General features: G+C 38.6%; 1 protein-coding gene across 1 annotated transcript; it reads right to left on the minus strand.

Annotated features, from left to right (window-relative positions):
- Positions 1–14799: 14799 nt before the first annotated feature.
- Positions 14800–20752, minus strand: LOC311000754 (SLAM family member 9-like). Its single transcript, XM_083991580.1, has 6 exons — positions 20639–20752; positions 18956–19264; positions 18584–18874; positions 18247–18336; positions 15565–15608; positions 14800–15158 (listed from the first exon to the last, which is right to left on the minus strand). Exons 1-6 carry the CDS (start codon positions 20697–20699, stop codon positions 14952–14954), a joined length of 1002 nt encoding a protein of 333 aa, XP_083847706.1. The 5' UTR covers positions 20700–20752; the 3' UTR covers positions 14800–14951.
- Positions 20753–24226: the final 3474 nt, after the last annotated feature.

Here is a 24226-nt window from a genome sequence, read left to right on the forward strand (position 1 = left end):
ACGGGTCGATTGCTGTGAACTCCTTCATTTCTGTAATTAACAAAGATGTGGAGGATAGATGTCCGTTCTGCACAGAGAGGGAGACGGTCTTTCATTGTTTTTCTGAATGTCACCGACTGTCTGCACTGTTTTTGTTCCTACAGAGGGTTTTCACTGCTTTCACTGAGGTCTTTACACGAGGGGGTTTTATCTGTGGTTTTAAATACACTCGCCAGAAGAAGGAGAAGAGCCAGCTCTTGAACTTTGTGTTGGGCCAGGCTAAAATGGCGGTGTATGCAAGCAGAAAGAGGAGGGTGGAGGGGGGAGAAACCATCTCCTCTGTTCTTGTGTGTGTGGAGATGATCAGGGCCAGGATCAGACTGGACTTCAGTTTCTACAGGATCTCTGGAGACTTGGACTCTTTTAGGAACTTGTGGTGTTACCGGGGTGTGTTGTGTAAGGTGGAAGTTGATGATCTGCTGTTTGGGGATGTGCTGAGGTTATGATGTTTCTCTATGTGTATGTGGGTTTGTATGTGTATGTGTGCATGTATGCAGATGTGTTACGAGGTATGTTTGTGTGCATGTGTGCACGCAATTATGTACTTGGATGTTTTTTTATTTCTCTCTCTCTCTCTCTCTCTCTCTCTCTCTCTCTCTCTCTCTCTCTCTCTCTCTCTCTCTCCCTATATAGCATTTTTCTGAAACTGTTATCGTTCTTGCTGTTATATGTTCATCATTACATCTGTCATGTTCAATTCTTTGTTTATATATATATTTTTGGGGCTTTTATGCCTTTAATGGATAGGACAGTTCAGAGAGTGACAGGAAATGGGAGGCAGAGAGGGGGGGGGGGAACGACACGCAGGACAGGACCGCCCCGACTGTCATGTTCAATTCTTGACGGAAAATAAATATTTAAATCAGAAATAACCTTCCGATATCTTCAAATCTAACTTGTGAGTATGAGGGAACATTTTGGCTTGACAAAAATAGTGACTTGAGTCATATCATGATGTATATGGATATCGACTGATATGAAAAAAAATTATTGTGATTTTTTCTCATATCGTCCAGCCCTAGACCATTAAGAAATTAATATCCAAAAAGCTTTCATTTAAAATTCATTAAAAGCCTGATTTTCATACAATCCTTTATTTCTTTGTATTTTTTACCTATTTTACATTTTTCTTAAATCTTTTGTTGTTTTGTTTCTTGCTTTGTTTTTGAACTATAAGTTTTGCTTACTTATTTTCAGTTCCTGACTTTACCACAGTGTTTCAGTGCTGAGGTGCAACAACCAGAATTTAAGACAAAGAGCCCAAATATGGAGTATTAGTTAAAAGATATTGTTTTACCTTGTATTTGACATGAAGACACCAGGAAAACAGCAAATAGGAATGAAACACGTCCCATTCTGACGCCTTCCAACATTTGGTTTCAGTGCAGGCAAAACTTTAAAGATGTCTTGAACATGACACATGTCACACAGTGATCTATATGAGGAAGTCAACTTCTTTCCTGTGGCTGACCAGACTTCCTATTGTTCTTACACAGCATATTGTGCACACGTCACTTATTGACTTTAATGCTTAAAAATGCAATAGTATATATATTTTTTAATATATAATGATATAGTGTTGGTACCCCTTTCAGTGTATATATGTATATATTTTTTGTTTGTCTATTCATTGTATGTTTAATGTCTGAATATTTGTATGTTTGTGTATATATAATTGTTTAATAAAAAATAAAAAAATGCAATTGAATTTTATTTAGAAAGTACAAATCACAACACACCATGGGTCAAGTTCATTTAATAGATGAGATCAAGACTTACAATAAAGAAAGTAACATGGCAGGGAATTGTACAAAAAAAAGTTTTACATCTTGATTATCCATCAGTTTTGCCAAATCAGTTTTTACTCAATAAATACAATAATTGAAACAGACATCTTGAAAACTTTGATTAATGCATTGTTGTAATGTATCAATGAATGAGGTCATCTTTACAATATTCTGAAATATCCGGACATTTGGGAGTGATTTATTGACCTCATTCGGGGCAGCACTTACACTTTTTCTATTTTTCTCATACAAAGTTGTTTATTGTACATTCAACATTAAAACTGTAACCACTCTGAAATGAAATGACCTGAGGATTGTATGTTTTTTTAGCAAAGAATTGAACATTGTCAACATGACAGGCAGAACAACTGATACAACACCTGCATTACAAAATATGACACAAACGTAAAACTGATAAAAAAAAAAATACACTTCACTCAAGCAGAAAATTTTTTCAGATAAGTACGGTGGCCGCGAGGGGCCAGGACGCTGCAAACTCCACAACACAACACATTAAGACAAACGCGCTGCAAATGTCACAACACAACGGAAGTGTTTCCAAGGGACACTTGAAAGTGATGCACAGCCACTGTGGTATTACAGTCTATGGGTATCTATCAATTGACAAGTCTGTTAAAAGAACACTTACCTCTTTGAAAAAAACTTGGTTGGTTGGTTTGAACATTCATTGATTCAGACCGGCAACAGGATGTGGGTCCATCTCTGATTATGGTCCCCCTGGAAAACACTTCCGTTGTGTTGTGGCATTTGCAGCGCGTTTGTGTTAATGTGTTGTGTTGTGACATTTGCAGCGCGTTTTTCCTTAAAGTGTTGTGTTGTGGAGTTTGTAGCGTCCTGGCCCCTCACGGCCACCGTAGATAAGTATAAGGTGCCTAACATACAGATTTAATCCAGTTCAAGTATGAGTTTACATCTAATATTTTATCAAACAACCACATTTAAAAAAATCTCTTCTTTGATAAAGTATCTTACAAAAATATTTTGTTCTAGTCATTTGTGTGTTTGTTTCTCATGGCACATAAAAGTTACTTCAAGTCTTTAAAAAACAAGACAAGCATAAAGCGCTGTGTCTGTTAACGGGAACTCATTGAGTTATTTTTTGGGCATGGATGGATTACAATAATGGATAGAATAAACAATTAGATGTAAACATAAGTGACTAAAGAACTATTTTAGACTCCAGATAAAAAATACCCTCGCGTCACCAGGCTCTGAGAAGAGCTTGATGCTTTTATTTTGACGGAAAGACTGCAGAAAGAACGGCGCCTTTAACTGTTTAGCAATGTTGTCACCTAGTGATAAAACCAGTTATGCTGCTAATTAACATTGGTGGATACATCTTAATGACCCATATGCCTTTGGTGCAGGTGAGTAGATAAATAATGAGAGAAAATGGCCCAGACTTTGGTGGCTGGACATCCGTTCTTACCTGATAGAGACACTAGTCTCTATTCCCAAGCTGGCATCCTACAGCTATATAACAGACAATCATGTCCAGTACCGTAGGCTACTCTTACACAATTTCAACAATAAAACCTTTGTGGCTCTGAGGACTGAGGTAGGCTACTGCCTCATCAAAGACAAGGGAAGAGGACGGAGATCATGAAGTATAAAGTCTGAGTCATTGAGAACAAGGAGAACAACCGCATCCTGACCGCGAACTGCACCTGCATGGCTGAATATGTAATTAAAAATAATATAACGTAACAAATGAACTTTAGCTTGCTTTCTAGTATCCTCGTCTTCAGTCACTGTTGTTATTGTAGTAATCATTCCACAACTGATTTCAAAATTAATCTCCAATGTACTATTTTCTCTCAGAAGAAAGCTCAATTCAAACTATCTATCAAACTTTATTCTCTCTATAAAAGCTGCGTGTTGTTATTTTTGGCAAAACGATCAGTGCAACCAACAGCACTTCTTTCTGCAGCTGACGTGCGCAGTAGAACGTCGTCGGGGCTACAGTGATGTAGACTGATAATCCATCTATAGTAATGATGACACATGTTTCACAGCTGCTGCTCTCTACTAGCCAGGCTAGCGCCGCCTACTGGTTCCGGCAAATTTCATTTGCCTCAACCATGTAGTCAGGAAACTAGCAATGCGTTTCGGTTTGCTCCGTCCGCCAGAGCGGACGGACCAATCAGCGAACAGACGGGTAAGTGAAGGCGATGACGTTGAACTCAAGCGCTCAAGATTAACCTATGAGCTTAACCGGTGTATAGCACACGTGACCACCAAGCAGCAGCGATTAGTTGAAGCAAATGTAAGCAACCGCCTCCCGGAAGCAAACGAATCCCTATGGCTCGTGTTCAGACGCTATATGAAATGTAATGAAATAAGCGGCTGATGCATCAGGCTAGCTCTCTACACCTTCCTCATGAGAAAAAGCATCAATGATCAACATTTACAGATTTTCTTTCAGACTTCTGAATGTTTATCTACTGAATTGTACAGACTCTCTGGAGGCTTCCGTCCGGGCTCAGGTGATGGACTGGGTCCAGTGTGAGGTCCGACCGTGGAGTAGATGGACTGTGAAGGCTCACTGGTTGGACTCAGCACCAGAGTTTGGCCTATTTCAGCCTGGGAGATAAATCACAGAAGACAATTTTGATAAAGTTTTCCTTGTTTGTCATGAAATGACTAGCACACATTTAAGAAAACACAGTGTTTGGATGCAGGTCATTTGTTCTGCAGTTCATTATGACCCATAGTTATGTTTTTCTTTAAAAAATAATAGGAAGGTGTATAAATAACATAGTTGTAGTGTTACTTGTATGAAGATGGTATCACTCACTCAGATACAAAACTCTTTACAACCACTTGATTTAACATTTAACAAATAACAGATTGAATGTAAATCATGCAGAAGAGTGAAAAAGTCTCCATCAGGAGGAAGTTGTAGACTCCAGAGGATGAATCAGACTCAGGACTTTGTGCAGGAGAGTGAGGTTCAGTTTTTCTATTTTCTTTCTTTTTTACTTGAGTCATATTTATGCAGGAGTTTTATTAGAAATCATTAACTTTTTCTAAACAACGTTTACTAAGCCAAGGAGTTTTACAGTCTGAACCTAATGAAGTAGTTTTGTTTGCCTAAAATTAACAAAGCAATGATCATATGGAACAGCATTTCACTCATAACGTCTGTGTTGGTCTTGATGTCTTCATCAGAAAATAATGTCTTTAATTCTGTGTGCAGGTATCAGGTAGCACATGTTATTTTTTTCTACGGCTGAAATGGTTGTGTATCTTCACATATAACTGGTGCAAAGTGAATATACAGTGCAGTGAGTGGTGTACAGTTCCTGGCTAATATACCTCAGCATATGGGTTTTCTGGTAGAGAGTTTGCCCTGGTCTCTGGGGATTTTATGGGTCCGTTGTGAGTTCCCACTAAATCATAGGTTGTAGAAGGACCTGAAGCATCATTGGTTTGACTCCGATCCACTGGTTGGCCTGTTCCAGTCTGGAAGATAAACCACATAAAGTGTTTTAAAGGTGCTTTTATTCTCTTTAAATATAAAGTAACCTCTTTATCAGGAAATCAAATATGGTTTATAAAAACATTAAGAGAAATAATACTCTAGTTGAATTTCATTCTGTGTGAGAATATAGCTACAGATAAGACATATTACTTGATGTGAGACAGAGAGCAGAAGAAAAGAGAGAAGAAAACAGCTGTGATGATCATGTAGGCTAGTTGTTGCAAAGTGCCAACGTTTTTGAGAACATAACATATGTTAGAACAAGGATTTTTGTTTCGAACAAAGCAACAGCAAAGTGATGGGGGGGGAAAACATGTAACAAAAGCAAACTGAGACACATTGAACCTTTAACACAGCAGAAACCTACTGCAGTCACTGTTCATGTTGAAACACATCAGGCTGATCTGATGCAGAGCGTTTTACAAGCAGTGAGACCAGTGATGTAAACATGTGGCAGATAGGAGCAAGAAGCAGGAACAGCTGATGGAGCAGGGGCACTGGGAAGTAAAGTGGTAGGTTTTGATTTTAAATGCATTTCTTTACTTCTCCTGTTTCCTCATATCTGATTTTTATTGTTAAATTTCTCAGATTTCTTTGTCTGACTGAACTCTGGGAGACAGATTGGAAAAACTTACCTCAGCATAAACCGTGTTTTCCTCCTTCAATCTGTAACCTGCAAGTTAGTCATAAAGAATATTATCTTACATTTTCTTTACCTTTAGATTTCTACTGTGTAACTGCATTAATATTTATATTATTCAAACTATCACACTTTCTATTATTTTATATGTTGTAGCTTGGAGATGATGAATGAATCGACATGAAGGCAATATCAACTCTGACTTTGACTTGTTTTGCTACAGTTTAACTGACTTGAACAACACAATATAAACCCACATGTACCAATATAAACCCACATGTACAGGTGTAGGTGCTTTAAGTTACACTGACGTTTGTCACAACACTAAAGGATGAACAGTCCCATTGATCCTGTAACTCTGTGAAGGGTAGTTCTCATTAAAAAGATTTGGAGATTTAACTGTGTATTCTGTTACAAAACACACTCTGACTCACCTCTTTGGTTTTTTTTAGCTGCTGCAAAACCTCCTACAGCAAACAAGACAAGAGCTAAAACACTAACAACACCACCAACAACAGCAGGAGTAATATGATTACGAAGTGATTCAGGATCTGTAATAAAAGACAAAAAACTGATTAGAAATTTGTGCCTAATAGTGTCCTATTATGGCAACTCATCTTGTGCTTTTGACATGTTACACATATGATAGTTTACGGAAGATCTAATCATTAAAAAATTAGCCATTTATTTGTTCATAATTTATAACAGGCTTAAATCCAGGTTTACATTGTTTTGTTCTTCAACCTGTCAGTAATAAACATTTAAAGGTGCCATCCCGGGCGGCTCATTTTGTGGCAAAAATATAAAAATCTGAGTATATCGGTTAAGTATTAGACAGTAATTGATGACATAAGTGATTTGACATATCAATGACAAAATTTGGTCATCTGTGTAAGGAGTAGGGGCTAAAATTTGGCAGACCAATCAAATTAGTCTCAGACAACTTTGGTTGGATGGCCCGTCTGTCAGTCAACGTGCACGCTGTTCTGCGCATGCCCTCTAGTACTTGTGTGAGAGACCCATTGCTGTTAGAGGGGACTCCATGATTTTCTTTTAATTTTCTGTGAATGTAGCCTATTATTTTTATAAACATGGTTAAACTGAGTGTGAGTTAAGAGCAGTTGGGAAATAGAATGTTCACCAACAGGTAGCGCGTGTAATTGTCATGGTTACAAGTGTTCTTTTGTTGTTGCTATGGTAGTTCCTGTGAGACGGGAGAGCGAAAAAGAGAAAGAAACTTTGTAACGCCGTAGTTTTTGAGACGGAAACAAGAAAGTTACATGATAGCGCAGCAGTTGTGTGAAGAGAATAAACGGACCAGACGTGAGACTGAATCCGTGAGTCTGCCTGTTTATGACTGCTGCAACACAAGTACTTTGATTGTAGCTACACTTTTTGACAGCACATCACAGCCAGCCAGCCCGCAGCTAGCAAGCTAGGAATTCGACCTCCAACTGCACCTCCTAGTCAACTACCACCCAAAAAACCTGAAACTTTTATTGAAAGTATGAAAGACCGTCAAAAGTTACTTGGCTCGTTTTCTCCCCCGAGATGACGACGGAGGTCGCCCTGGCAGATCAGCTCAGTGGAGCTGCTGCTGCTGCAGCTGTGACAGCCGCTGCCATAGACCAGAGCAGCTTTTTTATGCAAATGAGAATGACCGATGCATTCTGGGTAATTTAGGGGCAGCTACCGGCATTTTTACATTGCACTCAGTGGCTTTTTGTGTTTTGATGGAGCGTAGACTAACTAACAATCAATCTGAATGTTTTATTTTTTGTTTCTTTTGTAGCACTATGTCTCATAATTATTTTGACACCCTCTTTGAAACCCACCGTTCACGCTATCTTGAAAAATTACAATTAATGAATCTACCGGTATGCTCATTTAGCCTCCCACAGTGATCAATGACCCCACAAAGTGGCCAGAAATGTCTGACCCAGACATCTACACGTATTTGGTGGAATCACCGGGAGGTTTTGGCTAAGTGTTGTCTGTAAATAGCCTGTTAATAGCCAACTTTTTTGTTAGTTAGTTTATCAAGCCAGTTAGGCTGAACTTTTCAATGGAGGGATGCCGGGCGCTGCCCCTAAATTACCCAGAATGCATCAGTCATTCTCAGATGCCGCTCTGGTCTATGGTCCCCGGTCGCGGCTCCCACAGACTCTGCATGTCTCCCAAAACAAACATTGGAGCAAATTTCCCAACAAGCATTATGGATTAAACAGAAGCTGTGTGTGTCAAGTCTCAAAAGCTGTCGCCGTGACGTTGGGTTTTACTTTACTTTGCGGGGTTCGGGCGGCTTCTCTGCTCCACTTGGTGCCGTCTCTACTGTTGTGGAGCATGCGCACATGCATTGTCCAGTTATACTCTGACTAAGGTGTATACATGACGGAGAAAATCCAATTCCAATCGCATTATCTGGGTGTCTTAATCGGAGTTCTCCAACTCCGATTTCAGTCGGACTAAGGTGTTTACATGCACTTCAGTTGTCCAGTTATAGTCGGATTAAGGCAATAATTCGGCTTTTTCAAGTGTCATGTAAACGTACTGAGTGAGTGAGGCACGAGCTGGAGCCGAGCAATGGGGGCATGGTTTTTGTGATTCCTGATTGGATGGAGGGCTGGGTGTGCAATTCAAAAAAGAAATCGTTAGTCCAGTAAATCCAGCCGCCCGGGATTGTACCTTTAATATGTGTTTAAATTAAATACATTACTACTGAATCAGTACAATGACAGTTTTCTTTAGATCTATTGTTTATTCAACCACAACAGTCCAAGTTTAAAGACCGAGCTCAGCTGTAAACTAAGTGATGACAACAGCAACATGAGACACAAGGTGGTTATGATACTGACTAATTAATTCACTGTGTCTGTAAATAAAACTGAGCTTATTTTTCTGACATAAATCACACATTCTTAATTGTTCTAAATGTAACTGTGTAATATTATCAACAGGATGTTTTCTCTGTCAGACTTACCAGTGCGTTGGGGACAAAACTGATCAATCATGACACTGTCACTGGTCCTGCTGACCTGGTTGCTATGGTTACAGATGATCATGTCATTCAGCAGGTAAACATGGAGAGTAGCATCAGAGGCTGTGACCTTTGACCTCTCTTCTCCCTCCTGACTGCAGGTGGTGGTGTTACAGGAAACATTGATGCTGATCTGATGTGAGTCCAGTGATCTGCAGGTCACAGTGAGGTCACAGGAGTCTGAGCTGTTTGTCACAGAGTCGACTGTCAGCTTCACTGGAGACACTGGATCTGAGGGGAGAGTTTACAGGAAGAGTTTTAGAAACAGCAGCAGATTCTCTCTGTCAGCGTCTGAAGAGTTAACAAACCCACCTTCAACTGTGACGACGTATCCAGGTAGAGTTGGACTTTGACCAGTCGATATCACTTGTGCAGTATAAACTCCACTGTCGGACTTTTGTAGATTCTTCACTTTCACAGAGAAATTTTCCACAGACACCTCGACCCTTCCAGTGTAATTAGGAGAGACTGTTGGTTCTTTTTTAGGGAAAAATGTTACAAAATTGTCACCATTGAATCTCCATTGAACAATAATAAAATCCTCAGGTACATCAGCCTCCTTGACCTCCAGATGTAAATCCTCTCCTGTCTTCACAAACACAGGAGTCTGAGCTCTGGACCCTGAGGAAACAAAACACACATAATATAATAAAAATCACAGACAGAGGATTTTTAGTAAATACTGAATTGTACTCTGTTTCTATTTGTCATTTCTGTCACTTGGATCATTAGTTCAGTGTTATGAAGCATCTGTGTTTCATGATGATTCACAGTAATAACAGTTGTGGGAACATATTTAACTGCACTGACACAGTCTTTCAGCGCCACCTAGAGGACAGAGGAGTGGACCAGGTCAAACTGAACACGACACTCAAGCTCTTCACTTTTCATCATCCTACATATCTGCGGATCCATCGTCTCCTCTGAAGAACAGAAATTTTCCTGCTATCACCGCTTAACTGTTCCCTGGAAAACACATCTAATAAACTAATAATATGTTTACTTATTTGCTTGTGTTTTCTTCAGACTCATGAATCAACCTTGTGCAATCATGCAGTGTTATTACAACCATTGAACCACCATGAAGAGTCACATCTTCAAATTAACATATCGAAAACAAAGGACATGTTAATTGATTTTAGCAAACAAATCCACACATATGATGCCACAACCATAAGAGGTCAGTTAGTGGAATGTGTGGAATCCTACAAATATCTTGGGACTATCATTGATTTTAAATTGAACTTTCAAGAAAACTGTGAAACTGTGTGTAAAAAAGGACAACAGCGTTTGCACTGTCTGAGAAAACTGTCTTACTGGAATGTTGACAGAACCATGATGATTCTTTTTTATCGTGCTTTTATTGAGTCCATTTTATCCTTTTATTTGGTGTCATGGTTTGGAAGCCTTTCTACTAAAAACAAGAACACATTGAATCAAATTGTGAAATGGTCAAGTAAGCTGATAGGTGAGCCACAGCTGAACCCTTCTTCCCTGTATACCAGACAGTTACAGCGGATAGCCACGACCATTTTAAATGATCGTTTACACCCTTTGCACAGTGAATTCCAGTTTCTTCCCTCTGGGCGGAGGTTGTCAGTCCCATACTGCAGAACAAAACGTTATAAAAACAGCTTTGTTCCAGCTGCAGTAACACTGGTAAACAAGCTGTAGTTTGCACAAAAGCTGCACAAGTCACTTTTCGGAGCATGATGTATCTCCTTTTTTTTTTTAATCTCATTGCTTTTATTCATTCTTAACTTGGAGGAAATTTAGCTCTTTTTAATTATTTTTTAGTTTCATGTTTTTTACTTCTTATATTTATTTCATGAACTGCAGCACTTTCTGTCGAGCCGAAGCTGTCTCTTGTTTTATGTGTATGTGTTCTTTTTAAATGTCCTGTTTCTGATTTGATTGTTCGTTTTCTGTTGCTTGTTTAACTCTCGACTGCAAAACTAGTTTACCCTTGGGTATCAATAAAGTAACCTGAAACTGAACCTGAACCTGAACACACTTACTGTATTTTGTACAGAAGAGCATTAGAGAAACATACAAACCTCGATGTCAGGACCATGAACCAATCAGATGTGTCTGATTATAGTTTGTTTATTATTACACCATATTTCGCTATTTCGCATGAGTTATAGAACATAAGCATCATACTTAAGCTGCTTAGTGTAAATATGAGATTGTACTATTTCAACTACAGGCACAACAGTACTACAGAGACGGTGCATGTCTTGTGTGTAATACTGTCCCGTCTAAATAAACAGGACATTTGCATTTACATTTAGGCTATGCAGTGTTGTTTTTAATCATATTTTACGCTGGGGTGCTGTGAGATTTTATGCACTTTTGAAAGGTGCTGTGACTGAAAAAAGTTTGAGAAATGCTGTTGTAGGCTACAAATCCCTTCGAGACCGCTCTGCCAGTCCGAGACATTGCGAGACCGAGACAAGACAGAGACCAAAGATTGTCAACACTGTGACAAGACCAAGACCACAAAAAAGACCAAGACCGGTCTCGAGAACTACAAGTCTAACAATCAGAGAAACAATTACCATTAAAAAAATAAATATTAAAAACAAAGGTGGTCGAGTGGTTAGAGAGCACATCCTGTGTTGGCCTATGCTTGAGGCGCTGATCACTGGTTCAACTCCCGACCAAGACGATGCTTTGTGCGGGCAACAAAAAAAAAGGCCAAATAATATAATAATAAAATGAATAAGGAAGTGAGTTTGCAGTTCAGTTTCCTGTTCACACGTTGGTGTGTAAAAAAAATGTTCCTCTTCTCACACAAACCAATATGTCTTTAATATTAAACTGAAAAAATAGGCGATAGTTTGTTAGTGTGATAGTTGCAAATAACTGTTTATTGTCATGTATAGCTATATTATTAATGTTAAACTTCGATCAGAATCAGACTCATTACTTCATATTAAAGTAACAGTTTTGGCATTTAGGTTGGTACAGCTTTACCAATTATTTTAAACATTTCATTTTCACATTTTTACTGTATTTTCACCTATTTTACATTTTCCTTCAATATTTTTTTCTGTCTGCTGCTTCACATCACAAAATTAAATCTCTTTTTTCACAAGTTTTGCTCTCTTCCTCTTTCTGCGCATTTACTCTTCCTGACTTTACCACAATGTTTCAGTGCGGAGCTACAACAACCAGAATTTAACAACAAAAAGGAAAATCCAAAATATGGAATAAAAACAAACAAACAAACAAAACATGTACTTTTACCTTGTATTTGATATGAGCAGACAATCAAAATGGCAAATATAAATGAAATACATCCCATAGTGACACATGCCACAGTGAGCTATGTCAGGAAGTAAATGCACTTCCTGCTCCTCTTGCGCTGCGCATGTGTTAGAATAGAATAGTATAAACTTGTCCTACAGGGGAGATTTGTTGTGGAGTGGAGTGCATGGTAAGGCTGCCTTAGACAATACATATACCTAAATACATATGTAATCATGCTTATTGAGGTAAAACAATTGATTTAATTTACAAATCACAACAGGGCCTAGAACCGGCCCTGTTGTGATTTGTAAATTAAATCAATTGTTTTACCTCAATAAGCATGATGGCATATACTGTATGAGGGGGCAGTCAGAAATGTGAAGGGGGCATCATGTGAACACATCATGCTCCAGCACTTTTTTTCTCTGTGCTTATAGTAGTAACTTCATTGAATTGGATTGTTGGCTATGTGTCCAACCCCAACCTGGAGAAGTGGATGGATTGCACATTGTCAGGCCTCTACCTTCAGACCTGTCCAACTCGGGGCCGGGGGGGCCAACCAGGGTCTTAGAGCCCAAATTTGTTACTGTCATAATGCAAAGAGCCACATTATATGGGGGGTTTAGGGGTGCATACCTGAAGATGCATTGCAAACCCAGAGGGGTGAAAAGGTGAGTAGCTAAACCCCTGTAGGAGGGTCTGGGGGCATCCCCCCCAGAACATTTTTGTGATTTTAAAATGTGAGTGAAGCATTCTGGTGTACTCTGAGAAGGGGGGGGGGGGGGGGGGGGGGGTCTACTATGGTCAAGATTTACAAAACTGAAAGGTAGTCTTATGAATACTAAAAAAAAAGAACAGAACATTTTAGAAAAGAACATCTCTTTTTCAGCGGATTTTTGTGCTACTGCAGATTATTTTGTCAACTTGTAATATAAACATTTTTTGAGTATATTAAAATGTGCTTTCTCAACTTCTAAAATTTGAATTTGAGGGGGCAAGACATTTATTTGAGGGGGCGCTTTTTGATTTTAATTATACAAAATTTAAAAACTGAGAAGCACATGAATGTTTATATCACTGACCCGACGAAGACTCTTTTAATATGTAGTCCTTGAATAAATATATTTTCTATTCGGGAGAAGACAGTGTTACAAGTTTTCTTTTTTGCCTTGTTTAACTATACAAAACTAATATAGATCCAAATGCACCACACTTTTGAAGCATTTAATGCTAGAAACAAAGTCCAGTTAGATCCAAACCAATACAATACATGAACGCTCACCGGCTGCTTCTTCCTTGTATAAAGCTTCGTTCTGCACAGAAGTGTCTTAGTATTTCAGTCCAAATCCTCTCATGCTGTTTGTTCCCACTGCTGCTCCGTAGTGATTCTGAGTGATTAGCAAAAGATTATTAGCTAGTCACCCTCACCTAGTCGTGGCCCTGAGTTCAGCTCAACAGTGAGCACTTGAATACAACAGCTGATCCTCTCCTCTGTCCTCCTTTCTCCCTCCTCCTGTCTCTTCCTCTCTTCCCTCAGTCTGGCTCTCCTGTTAAAGTTTTTCCTGCACTTACTGAAGTACTGGTTTCAGGGGCCGGTCTTCCATGGTGGCCAGGGTGTCAAGTGGAAAATGTGGAAAAGTGGAAAAAAAGTGGACCCGCCCCTGACTGGTTTACACTATTGTAAGGTCTTGGATATGGAGGTACAACCCGGAGGAGAGAACCAACACAGACACTGCATGGGAGAACATGCAACTCTACCCAGAAAGCCGGGAATTGAACCCAGAACCTGACAGTGCTTAACACTGCTGCACCATGCCGCCACAACAATCTATACAACAAATCAGTCTTCAATGATTAATGAAGGAAAATGTCCAATGGAAATAACTGTTCATGGCTGCAGGGCGAGGTTACACTTCCTGTACAGAGCGTCTAACTCTTAACTGCACAAACCAGACGACACTGTGGTTGGACCACCGGATGTGAGTGAGAGCAGAGGAATTGAACCTGGAGCCTTCTTCCTAACAGGAAACAGTGCTAACCACTGTACCACCATGCGGCCCCAGGACCTATTGCTAATAATAAAATTAATAATAATAATAATTCTGGAGTTAGATGCATTGAATTTGATATTTCTGGTGTCTTTGTTGCAAAAATATTTATTTATTACAAAGAGGTTTAATTGTAATATTTTCACATATAGACTGGGCCACACACACACACACACACACACACACACACACACACACACACACACCATATACACATACAGTATATATAAATACAAATACACATAAATGTACATGTGAACAAACAATCAAAATCAAATACAATCAAATTCACAAAAAAATAACAAATCAAATAGCCTCACAACAGTTCGCACGGAGTGTAATTTTTTCTTCTTTTTTTTTGCCAGAGCCACCTCAGTTGAACCAGGTTATATACTGTAGGCCTATGTTTGTTTTCCACTGAACCGGCTTCTAGTTAATTTCAACCATTTTTATTGATTTAATATAATTGTTGATGATAATGTTTTTTTTTTATTCACACATACAATCTATGACTGAGTTTACTGAACTCTAGGGGTAATAATTACGTAGTTGTGTTTCATAGACAGCAGGTTCGGCATGATCTGTTTCTAATACAGCCCAAGTGTCCAGCACTTAAGTTTAGCCTTATATGTATCTTTCATCAGGGTATCTCAGTTCTCTGTGTTGGTTCTGGGGGGGGTTTGGACTTGAGCTTTCGACCTTTGTTAACCTCGGCGTATATAGTCTCTGGCTTGTCGGGGACTTTGGTCTTGGTGGATTCATCTGGTCCAGTGTGAAACTGCACCAAAGCATAAGTGGTACAGCCTTCTCCGGCACTCTCACTCTGAGTTTGGGCTGCACCCGTCTCCTGGAAAGAAATAACATGAGGATCTTGTTAGAAAAATACATGTCTGCCATTAGTTTACCAAAACACACATGACTTGAGCAGATTATGTCAGTGCATCTGAAAGATATTGAGTTCAGTGTGAATCAGCAGAACGCACAGGGTATAAACAGTGGCATGAGCATGTGGCAGGTCCTGTAGCTGCAGCAGTGACAGCAGACTGGATGAAGCAGTTAGTGCAGCAAGGAGATGGATGGATGTCATACAGACCGACTAGTTACAGGCAGAAGATTGTATTTCTGTTGCACAACCAACACAAAGCTCTCTCTTAAGCTCATTTCTTTATTTCACCTCCTTCTGAAAACTACAATTCCTCAGATTGACTGGCCAAGACTGGGACAGACCTTATTAAATAAAACTTGATGCTTACCTGAGGAACTGCATATACTGTATTTTCGCTGTCCTTTCTTCTACCTGTAGGTCAGTCATAAAAGAAATATATGTATATATGTGTTGATTTCCTTAATAATTACATTTTCCTCAAGTAAAAGTCAAAATGTGAGTCAGGCTGGCCACACACTAAAATCTTAACATAAACCTATACCCACATAAACCCATAAACCTATGCATCTATTTTTTCACCAGTGCAGTTTGGTGTCCCACAGGGATCAATAGGTCCTCTGCTTTTTGGTATCTACTCACTGCCCTTTGGTGAAATCTTTCATCAATTCGGTATTACTTAACTATCACTGTTATGTTGACGACACTCAAATAGACATTCCCCTTAGACCCAATGACCGCTCCCAACTTGCTTATCTCCTGCTTAGCCGCTGTTACTACTTGAATGTCATAAAACCTTCTGTGATTAAACACCAACAAAACTACTCGTCATTGGTCTAAAACTCCAGTTAACACTCCTCACTGACTTTAGTTTAAATATCAACAATTGCATAATTACCCCAAACTCAACAGTAAGAAATCTAGGTATGACGTTTGACTCGGCTCTCTCATCTGACACTCACATTAGGGAAATCAACATTTTTCCATCTCCACAACATCTCCAACAACATCTCCAAGATCTGTCCCTTGCCCAGAGGCAGAAATCTTAGTACAGCTTTTATCTCATCTAGACTTGACTACTGCAATGTCCTTTTTTGCAGCTACCAGAATACTGACCAGGACCAGGAAATCTGACCACATAATCCCAGCGTTAATCACTTAATCTCAAACTATGCAAGTACTTCTACTGACTTATAAATCTCTACATGGGCTTGCACCCTCATATCTATCAGATCTAATCATCCCATATGTATTACCATACTTCCTGTAACTATTTAATTGACCACAAGATCAATAAAAACTCGGCAGGCAGTAGGATCAGGTAGGGATGCAGGTTCCATTGATATTTTTAAATCTTCATCAAAAACCTTTTGATTTTCTCAATCATTTGGTATAACTTCATAGTGTTACTGCCTGTTTCCTTTGACCAGTTGTATTTTATTGTATCATTGTGCCTTCAATTGTAAGTGTTTCAAGACCATATTTATAGTGATATTACACTTTAAATGAAACTGAATTGAATTGAACGCAGACACTAGATCATCCAGCCACACCTGCTGTTTGTCATAACTAACTCACACAAAACATGTGCAATCAAACATGGCTTCAGAAGAAAAACAAACAAGGACGACCAACGTCATCAGCTTTCTGTCCTCACATGCACAGCAAAAAACAAAAAAAGAGAAAAAGAACATACTGGCTGAGGAGATAGAACAGGCCTCGCTCGATAAACTATATATATGGTTGGTGACACTTCTTTGTATTGCTGGCGAACATAGGTATCTGTAGTCTAGTGACAGTGGAGGCTCTGACTCAGTTGTGAGCAGTAAAACCATTTCATTTACACAACACACTTCAGGATTCTTTGGATAAATAATGTTGTGCATTGTGTATTGCTTCAAATCAGGCCAGGACCCTGTTTGATGGGAAGGAACAATTGACCCAGACTCAGACCTAAAACCATCTTGTGTGCAGCCAGCTTGTTTTATTTATTTATATATATATATATATATATATATATATATATATATATATATATATATATATATATATATATATATATATATATATATATATATATATATATATATATATATATATATATATATGTCTTTTATATATCTTACATGAGTGCGTGTCATTAGAAGTTATCACACTATCAAACATCTGAAATGACTTGATCTTGACTCCTGTTTACCAGTTTCCAAACTGTTCAAACTGCTTCATCCAATGAGCCACTGTAGTTACTGTGTTAGTAAAGCCACTTTTTTTTTCCGAAGACAGGACCGACACTTAAACCGAAACTGACCAACAAGTGAGGGACAACACTGAAGCCTCGGAGCAGCAGGAAACTTTGGTGTTAGCATCGAGCTCTAAATGAGGCAAAGTGAAACCAGATGTGGAGGAGCGGTGCACTCTATACGTGTTAGCTTGTTAGAGGTGTTAGAGATGTAGGTGTTCGTGTTAGAGATGAATCTTCAAGAGATTCTTGAAGATACAGAGGGACACATCCGCTCTGACAATGCTTCTGATTTTATTCTGTTCAACTTTACATTCTGTTTTAATTAGTTTTTCAATCCCTCACAGTACCAGTGTATTATCCTGGGTGTAGAGAATACAGAAACAATATTTCTCTGAAGCTGGAAACATGATCATGATTCAGGTTAGTAAGTTTTACTTGACACACATTAAGGGTTATGATGAGAGAAAGGCTCAACAGTAATCCCTCGTCTATTTTACTCTCACACTCAAAACTGAACCTGAATGAATTAGTTAAAAAAATGCTATTAATGTTCGTGATAATATTATCTGATGATGTTATGACACACTGGAGACTAGAGATTTTCAGCTTGTAATAGGAGGCATTACTGAAAACCAAATAATATCCTGAGGTCAAAATTAATTCACTGTGTAGTAAAAATAAATCTTTTAATTATCCTGATTCTGTTGTCTAATAAAGAAGTTTAGTGTAGGAAGACATATTGATGTATTCTCATGCGTGTGTTTAAAAAAACGACTTTTACTGCATTAATCTCTGCACACTGGGACTTACACTTCAAGTAAAGGACGCTGCAAAGGATCGAAACCAGAACGACAACAGCAGCAGAAACTGAAGATCCAATTATGATGGCTGCATTAATAACTGTAAAGAAACAAAAAAAAAAGAACTTTATCAGAAATGTTGTCCATACCTACAGTTTCCATGTCACAAATGCTTCTACTGTATAAGCAGTATAAATACATGAGTCCTCAGGACTGTTAGACCATTATTGTTTCAAAAATCACTGGATCCACTAGATCATACTTTACACATCACACAGACTTTCTCTCGATAGTGTAACTTTTATTTCTGTTGAGAGAAGGAATCGTTAACAATCTGTGACTCTTACCAACAGGCTTTCGAGGGCAGAAATCCCTGATCCCCTTCATCCTATCATTGGTCCTGCTGACATGGTTGCTATGGTCACAGGTGGTCATGTCATTCATCAGGTAAACATGGAGAGTAGCACCAGAGGTTGTGACCTTTGACCTCTCTCCTCCCTCCTGACTGCAGGTGGTGGTGTTACAGGTAACAGTGGTGCTGATGCTAAACTGTGAGTCCAGTGATCTGCAGGTCACAGTGAGGTTACAAGTGTCATTGCTGTGGGAGTTCACTTCCAGCTTCACTGGAGACACTGGATCTGAGGGGAGAGTTTACAGGAAGAGTTTTAGAAACAGCAGCAGATTCTCTCTATCAGCGTCTGAAGAGTTAACAAACCCACCTTCAACTGTGACGACGTATCCAGGTAGTTGATTAATTTTATCAGTTGTCACTTGTGCAGTATAAACTCCACTGTCTGACTTTTGTAGATTCTTCAATTTCACTGAGAAATTTCCCATAGTGGCCTCAACCCTTCCTTTGTAAGAGGGAAAAACTCTTGGATCTCTACCAGCTGAAAATTTCACCAGAAGATCAGTTTTATTGAGTATCCAGGTGAGATCATCATAATCCTCAGGTACATCAGTCTTCTTGACCTCCAGATGTAAATCCTCTCCTGTCTTCACAAACACAGGAGTCTGAGCTCTGGACCCTGTGGAAACAAAACACAACATCACAAAATCACTTGAATGTTCAATTTAGTCACATTGAACATTGATAAAAGAGAGACAAGGAGAATTATGACTTAGCTATTGAACCAAGTTGCTACATTGAGTTTTTGTTTGTTTGTTTGTTTGTTTGTTTGTTTGTTTGTTTGGTTGGTTGGTTGGTTGGTTGGTTGGTTGGTTGGTTGGTTGGTTGGTTGGTTGGTTGGTTGGTTGGTTGGTTGGTTGTTTCTTTGTTTGGTCCACCTTTCCTCTAATGTCCGAACTCTTTCTTTACTACAGGTGCCAACAAAGAAGATGATAAGATCATCCTCTGAAATGTCTCCATCCTCACTAAAGTAGAGTCATACCAACATAAAGACATCCTAAAATCTTAATGTTTCTTATTCCATGTTCTGCTGCACTGGAATCCAAACTTTGCTTTCTCTGACATATTGTAGCTACTGTCCATCCATACCATATCATTTATTATTCAACTATTAATCATCAAACTTTTATCAGTTATTAACTTGCAGAATCTCCGCTGTAACACTGTGTGTTATACAAACATTGACGAGTGCTAATGATAGTCTGTAATTAGCTAATGTGGAAACAACATTAACAAACAGTTCCTGGAACTTAAAGAAAAAAAAACTGTAAAAACGAATGCATTGAAGAAAAAAAAGGAAGTGACTTAGCAGCCGTTTGTTTCCTGTATAAAGGAACAGGCCAGTCATACATGTTTTCTCACGCTACAAAAAAATATCAAATCAAATATCAAATCAAAGCAAAAAATCCACAGCCATTAACTATGTTAAGTTTTAAGGATTACTGAAATCAAAGCATAAAATAAATGAAGATTTCAAAATAAGAACAGACGTTTGAAAAAGAGGTTTTTGAAAAGAAATTAAACTGTTTTGTTTTTGTTTTATTCTGGATCCAGTTAACATCAGATGACCTTGTTGATCACCTGGCTGATGGTGATGATGATATTCTGTAATTTCTCTAACTCTAAAAAAGAAAATAGTAATTTTCCTTTCACACTAACAAGAAACAAATACATACTGTATGATTTTCTGTATGAACAGACTTCACTTCTGAATCTACTGACAAAAAGAGCTGAGCTGAGAATCACAAAGGAGTTGCCATCAAACATTAAGGTACACCTCCTCAAAACATACTGTATGTTTCAACATGCGTACCTCACATTGTGAGGTGCGCAGGACCCCCTCGAAAACGAGTTGCGACAACTCAAGGGGTTTATCCTGCTGATAATAAACAACTTAAACAACATCAAACATCCTACAATACTGAATCAACAATACAATAAAACAATAAAACAGTATTTAAAGAGGAAAATGAATAGAAAATGGTGTTGTTACCGTGAACTTCATGTTCAAACAGCAGAGACACAGAAAGGAGAACCACCACAAACGAAGCCATTTTGCTAAATGTGCTGTGCAGGAAGTTCGAAGAGTATTTGTTGTGCAGCAGTACCTTTCCTGTAATAAGTACTATAGCTAATGTAAAAGGCTGTTTCTAAACTGAAAATAAATAATCCCCTTTTTTAATGTCAGTTCATTTTACTAAACTGAACTGAAGGCAGCATGTTTTATTATTTCACAATAGGGTGTGGCTAAAAAAAAAAAGTGATGGTTTAGAAAAACTTCCTGGTTCAGAAAGTCATTATCTATGGAGTGAAGGTAAATAATGTTATATCACCTAGTTCAAATCAAAAGGAGTGAGTTTAGTCTCCAGGGACCGTCTACAAATATAACTGATGTAGTGTACCAGATATAATGTAAAGACCCAACGTTTTTATTCTGTGTAAACTATCACCACAGCATATTTTATTGAGACCAAGTTTGTTCATGTTTGTGTGTTGTGGATTTAAATCACTGATGTACAATTTTGGAGGATTTTACAGTTTTATGCCACATATCTTTCCTCTGTCTGTTCAAGAATTGTCATTCAAAGATTTCAGATGAGATTAGATTATGGGGGCTGTAATATGTCCTTTAATATGCAAAATGTTCCTTAGTCTGTCGGCACAGCAGAAAATATGGAAGTGTTGCGTCTATCACATCCTTCTCTCTCTGACTTGGGAACTAAAGGCTGGAGGTCATGGCACATCTACAGGGGCATAGCTAGACACTCTGGAGACCCGAGGCAAGAGGCACCTTGCCCCCCCCCCACCCCCAGATGTGGCTGCAAAAATGAACTGTTAATTAATCCAAAAATCCAAAACTATTGATGATTCTTTTTTTCAAAACAATGTTCTGTGTACACAACTATTAGCAATGTCATGTTGTCATTGATATGGACCAATGTCAGCCGTCTCTGGTCCCCTTGCCTGCCCTGTTGCAACGCCTCCACACATCTGCAAGAACAAGACATATGGAAAGGGGTGGAAGAGGACTCTACTATTCATCTCTGAGCTCTCTGTTGATTCACCTGATTAACACAATTGTTGTATTTCCTTCAGACTTTATTTAATGCGTCCTTCCCCTTTGTCATCACTGACATTTCTTCATGACAAATGTGTGTGTCTCTCTCTCTCTGTCCAGTCAGGAAAATATCTCCAGTGAAGCAAAACACCGTCTTTAATGATTCACAATTAGCTTTATTTAATCACTTTTTTAGAGAGAAGTTTCTCCTTCGATCTCTCCAGCTGCACTTTAAACACTAATTACACTCATACACACATAGCTCGATGTTAATTAAGAAAATATTACAAATACAAATACATGTTTCCAACATATCCACGTCCATCACACAACCATGACCGTCGTCTCACGTTTCCATCAGAGTTACCAGTGAGTTTACAGACATCACATCGTCACCTCTCATCAGCACTCACCTCGGCCCAAGTCCTCTTCACGTTCACCTTGGAGTCTACACTGAAAAACAGAGGGGGGAGGGGGGGCTTCAACAAAAAGCCTGTGGTTCATTTGACTTCTTCGCACAGAGAGGAGAAGCTTCTTCAAGTAAAATTACCAAATGAGCAGCTGTTTGCTTGAAACCACTGAGACGGAGAAACAGCTTTTTATTTCTCATTTCTCTATAGCTGTGTTGGAAGGAAGGTGTTTTAGTTTCTTCTAAGTTCATAGATTCATAGATATTCAAGGTGTAAGTGCTTCTATAGTGGTATTACAAATCAACCGCTAAGGCAGCTCTAATAGGTGCAAATGTACATCACACATATATAAAGTGCTAGCTTTCGGTTTTGAATCAGCAGTAAGTGTTGCACAATAAGAAATTCTCAAGACCCAAAAGAGATGCTGCTTATAGAGCACCGTAAACGCAGCATATTCTCTCTGTGCGTCAAAATTTTACTTGTAGTGCTACATTAGTGAAACATAACCTCCAGTGCATTTATTGTGCATGTATATATGTATATGCACAGTAAATGTCTGTGATGGCTGTGAGTGTGTGCTTCTGTCTGGCTATCGCAACAGGAAAGATAAAAATACAGAGCTGAGAAAAGGAAGTGTGGGGCGGAGATAAAAAGAACTATCATGGGGTTTTTAACCAGTGTGTTTTTTTAACGCTGGCCTTTTTTTAAATAAATGCGCGTTTGCTATATAAGCGTTAGGTGTGTTTTAACCTTACACTTACGTGTATGTTAGAGGAGGATTTTACCTTTATAAACCTGTGAGTGTGGGTGTGTTTCCTGCTGACTTAAACCACCTATATCACCCCCATACTCGTCTACGCCTCATACACTGGAAAGTTTACGCTCGTTTTGTCTGCCACTTTGTTGTGTGTTGTTGAGCTTTTTTCTCCTTATGACTTGGTGTCTACGACGTTTTGTTTTTCTGCAACCCAGTCGCCTGAAAAATGTCTTTTCTATACAACCAAACTGCAAATTAAAATTTTTCATATGCAACATGTTTTTCTTTTTTTTTTTAATGAATACCTTTGGACCAGTTGTAACATTTGTTGTATTTGTCTCTGCTCCAATAACTATGTAATATAACATTTATATATGATAATGAAGTCTCATCCCTCTGTTATTTACACCAAGCTTTCAGATGTCACAGCTGACCCAACCCTGGCGAATGTTGCAACATCGAACAAGGATGTTACAGGAAATCCCAGCAATTTTTCTCTTTTTGTCTCAGTTGTAAAGTGACAAAAAATCACATGCATGACCGAGCATCATGTGCTAGCTGGAAACACCTAGATGCATGTTAACTTTGTCAACAAAACTATGATTCAAACAAGATTTTGATGCATCTTATGAAAAAAAAATACTGTCTTATCTTCAGAATGAGTTATCGTGTGTTACTGATTGGGGCAGATAAGACTTGTGGCAACCGTCACCAATATGATATCTTGGTAGAAAACCAAATATATCTCTCTGTGAACTTTTTTCGTGTTGTTACTTACAGCATATTTGCAACCTAACAAATACATCAACAACACATCTTCATTAAGTTAATAAAAACATAACGCAGTCGCAACCGTCTTTCATTCAAAATGCATTTGCTGTTGCAGTTTAGTTGTATATAAACACGATTATTAGGAGATAGGGAGATAGTTTGCTTCATGTTGTGTTTCATATTGTTGTTTTCTGTATGAATAAATAATCCAACCTATTATTATCTTTTTTTTTAGTTATAAAACAGTACAGATGTAAATGCACACTCGCCACACAAGTGTAAATGGTAGTGGCTGTTAGGTAGTGTTTTTATGACGTCATACGCTGCAGTCAAACCATGAATTATCCCAGCGGATGTACGACAGTGACTGATTTTGAATTGACCACACAGGAGTCTCTCGAACTCTTCCAAATCTGCTTTCTGCATCGTTCTGTGCTATAATAAGAACCAAAGTATCGTTCTGATGTAAGTTCAAGTTTTCAACCGTCCCAAAAAAAAGACAGCGTCCAGAGCTGTTTTGATGTTTTCCGATGATTTTCTGTGGACACTGAACTCGTCAGTCTTCCTGCAGTCAAACCTGTCTGT

The sequence above is a fragment of the Trachurus trachurus genome, assembly GCF_905171665.1.
Source record: "Trachurus trachurus genome assembly, chromosome: 17".
In the NCBI taxonomy this organism is placed as follows: domain Eukaryota; kingdom Metazoa; phylum Chordata; class Actinopteri; order Carangiformes; family Carangidae; genus Trachurus; species Trachurus trachurus.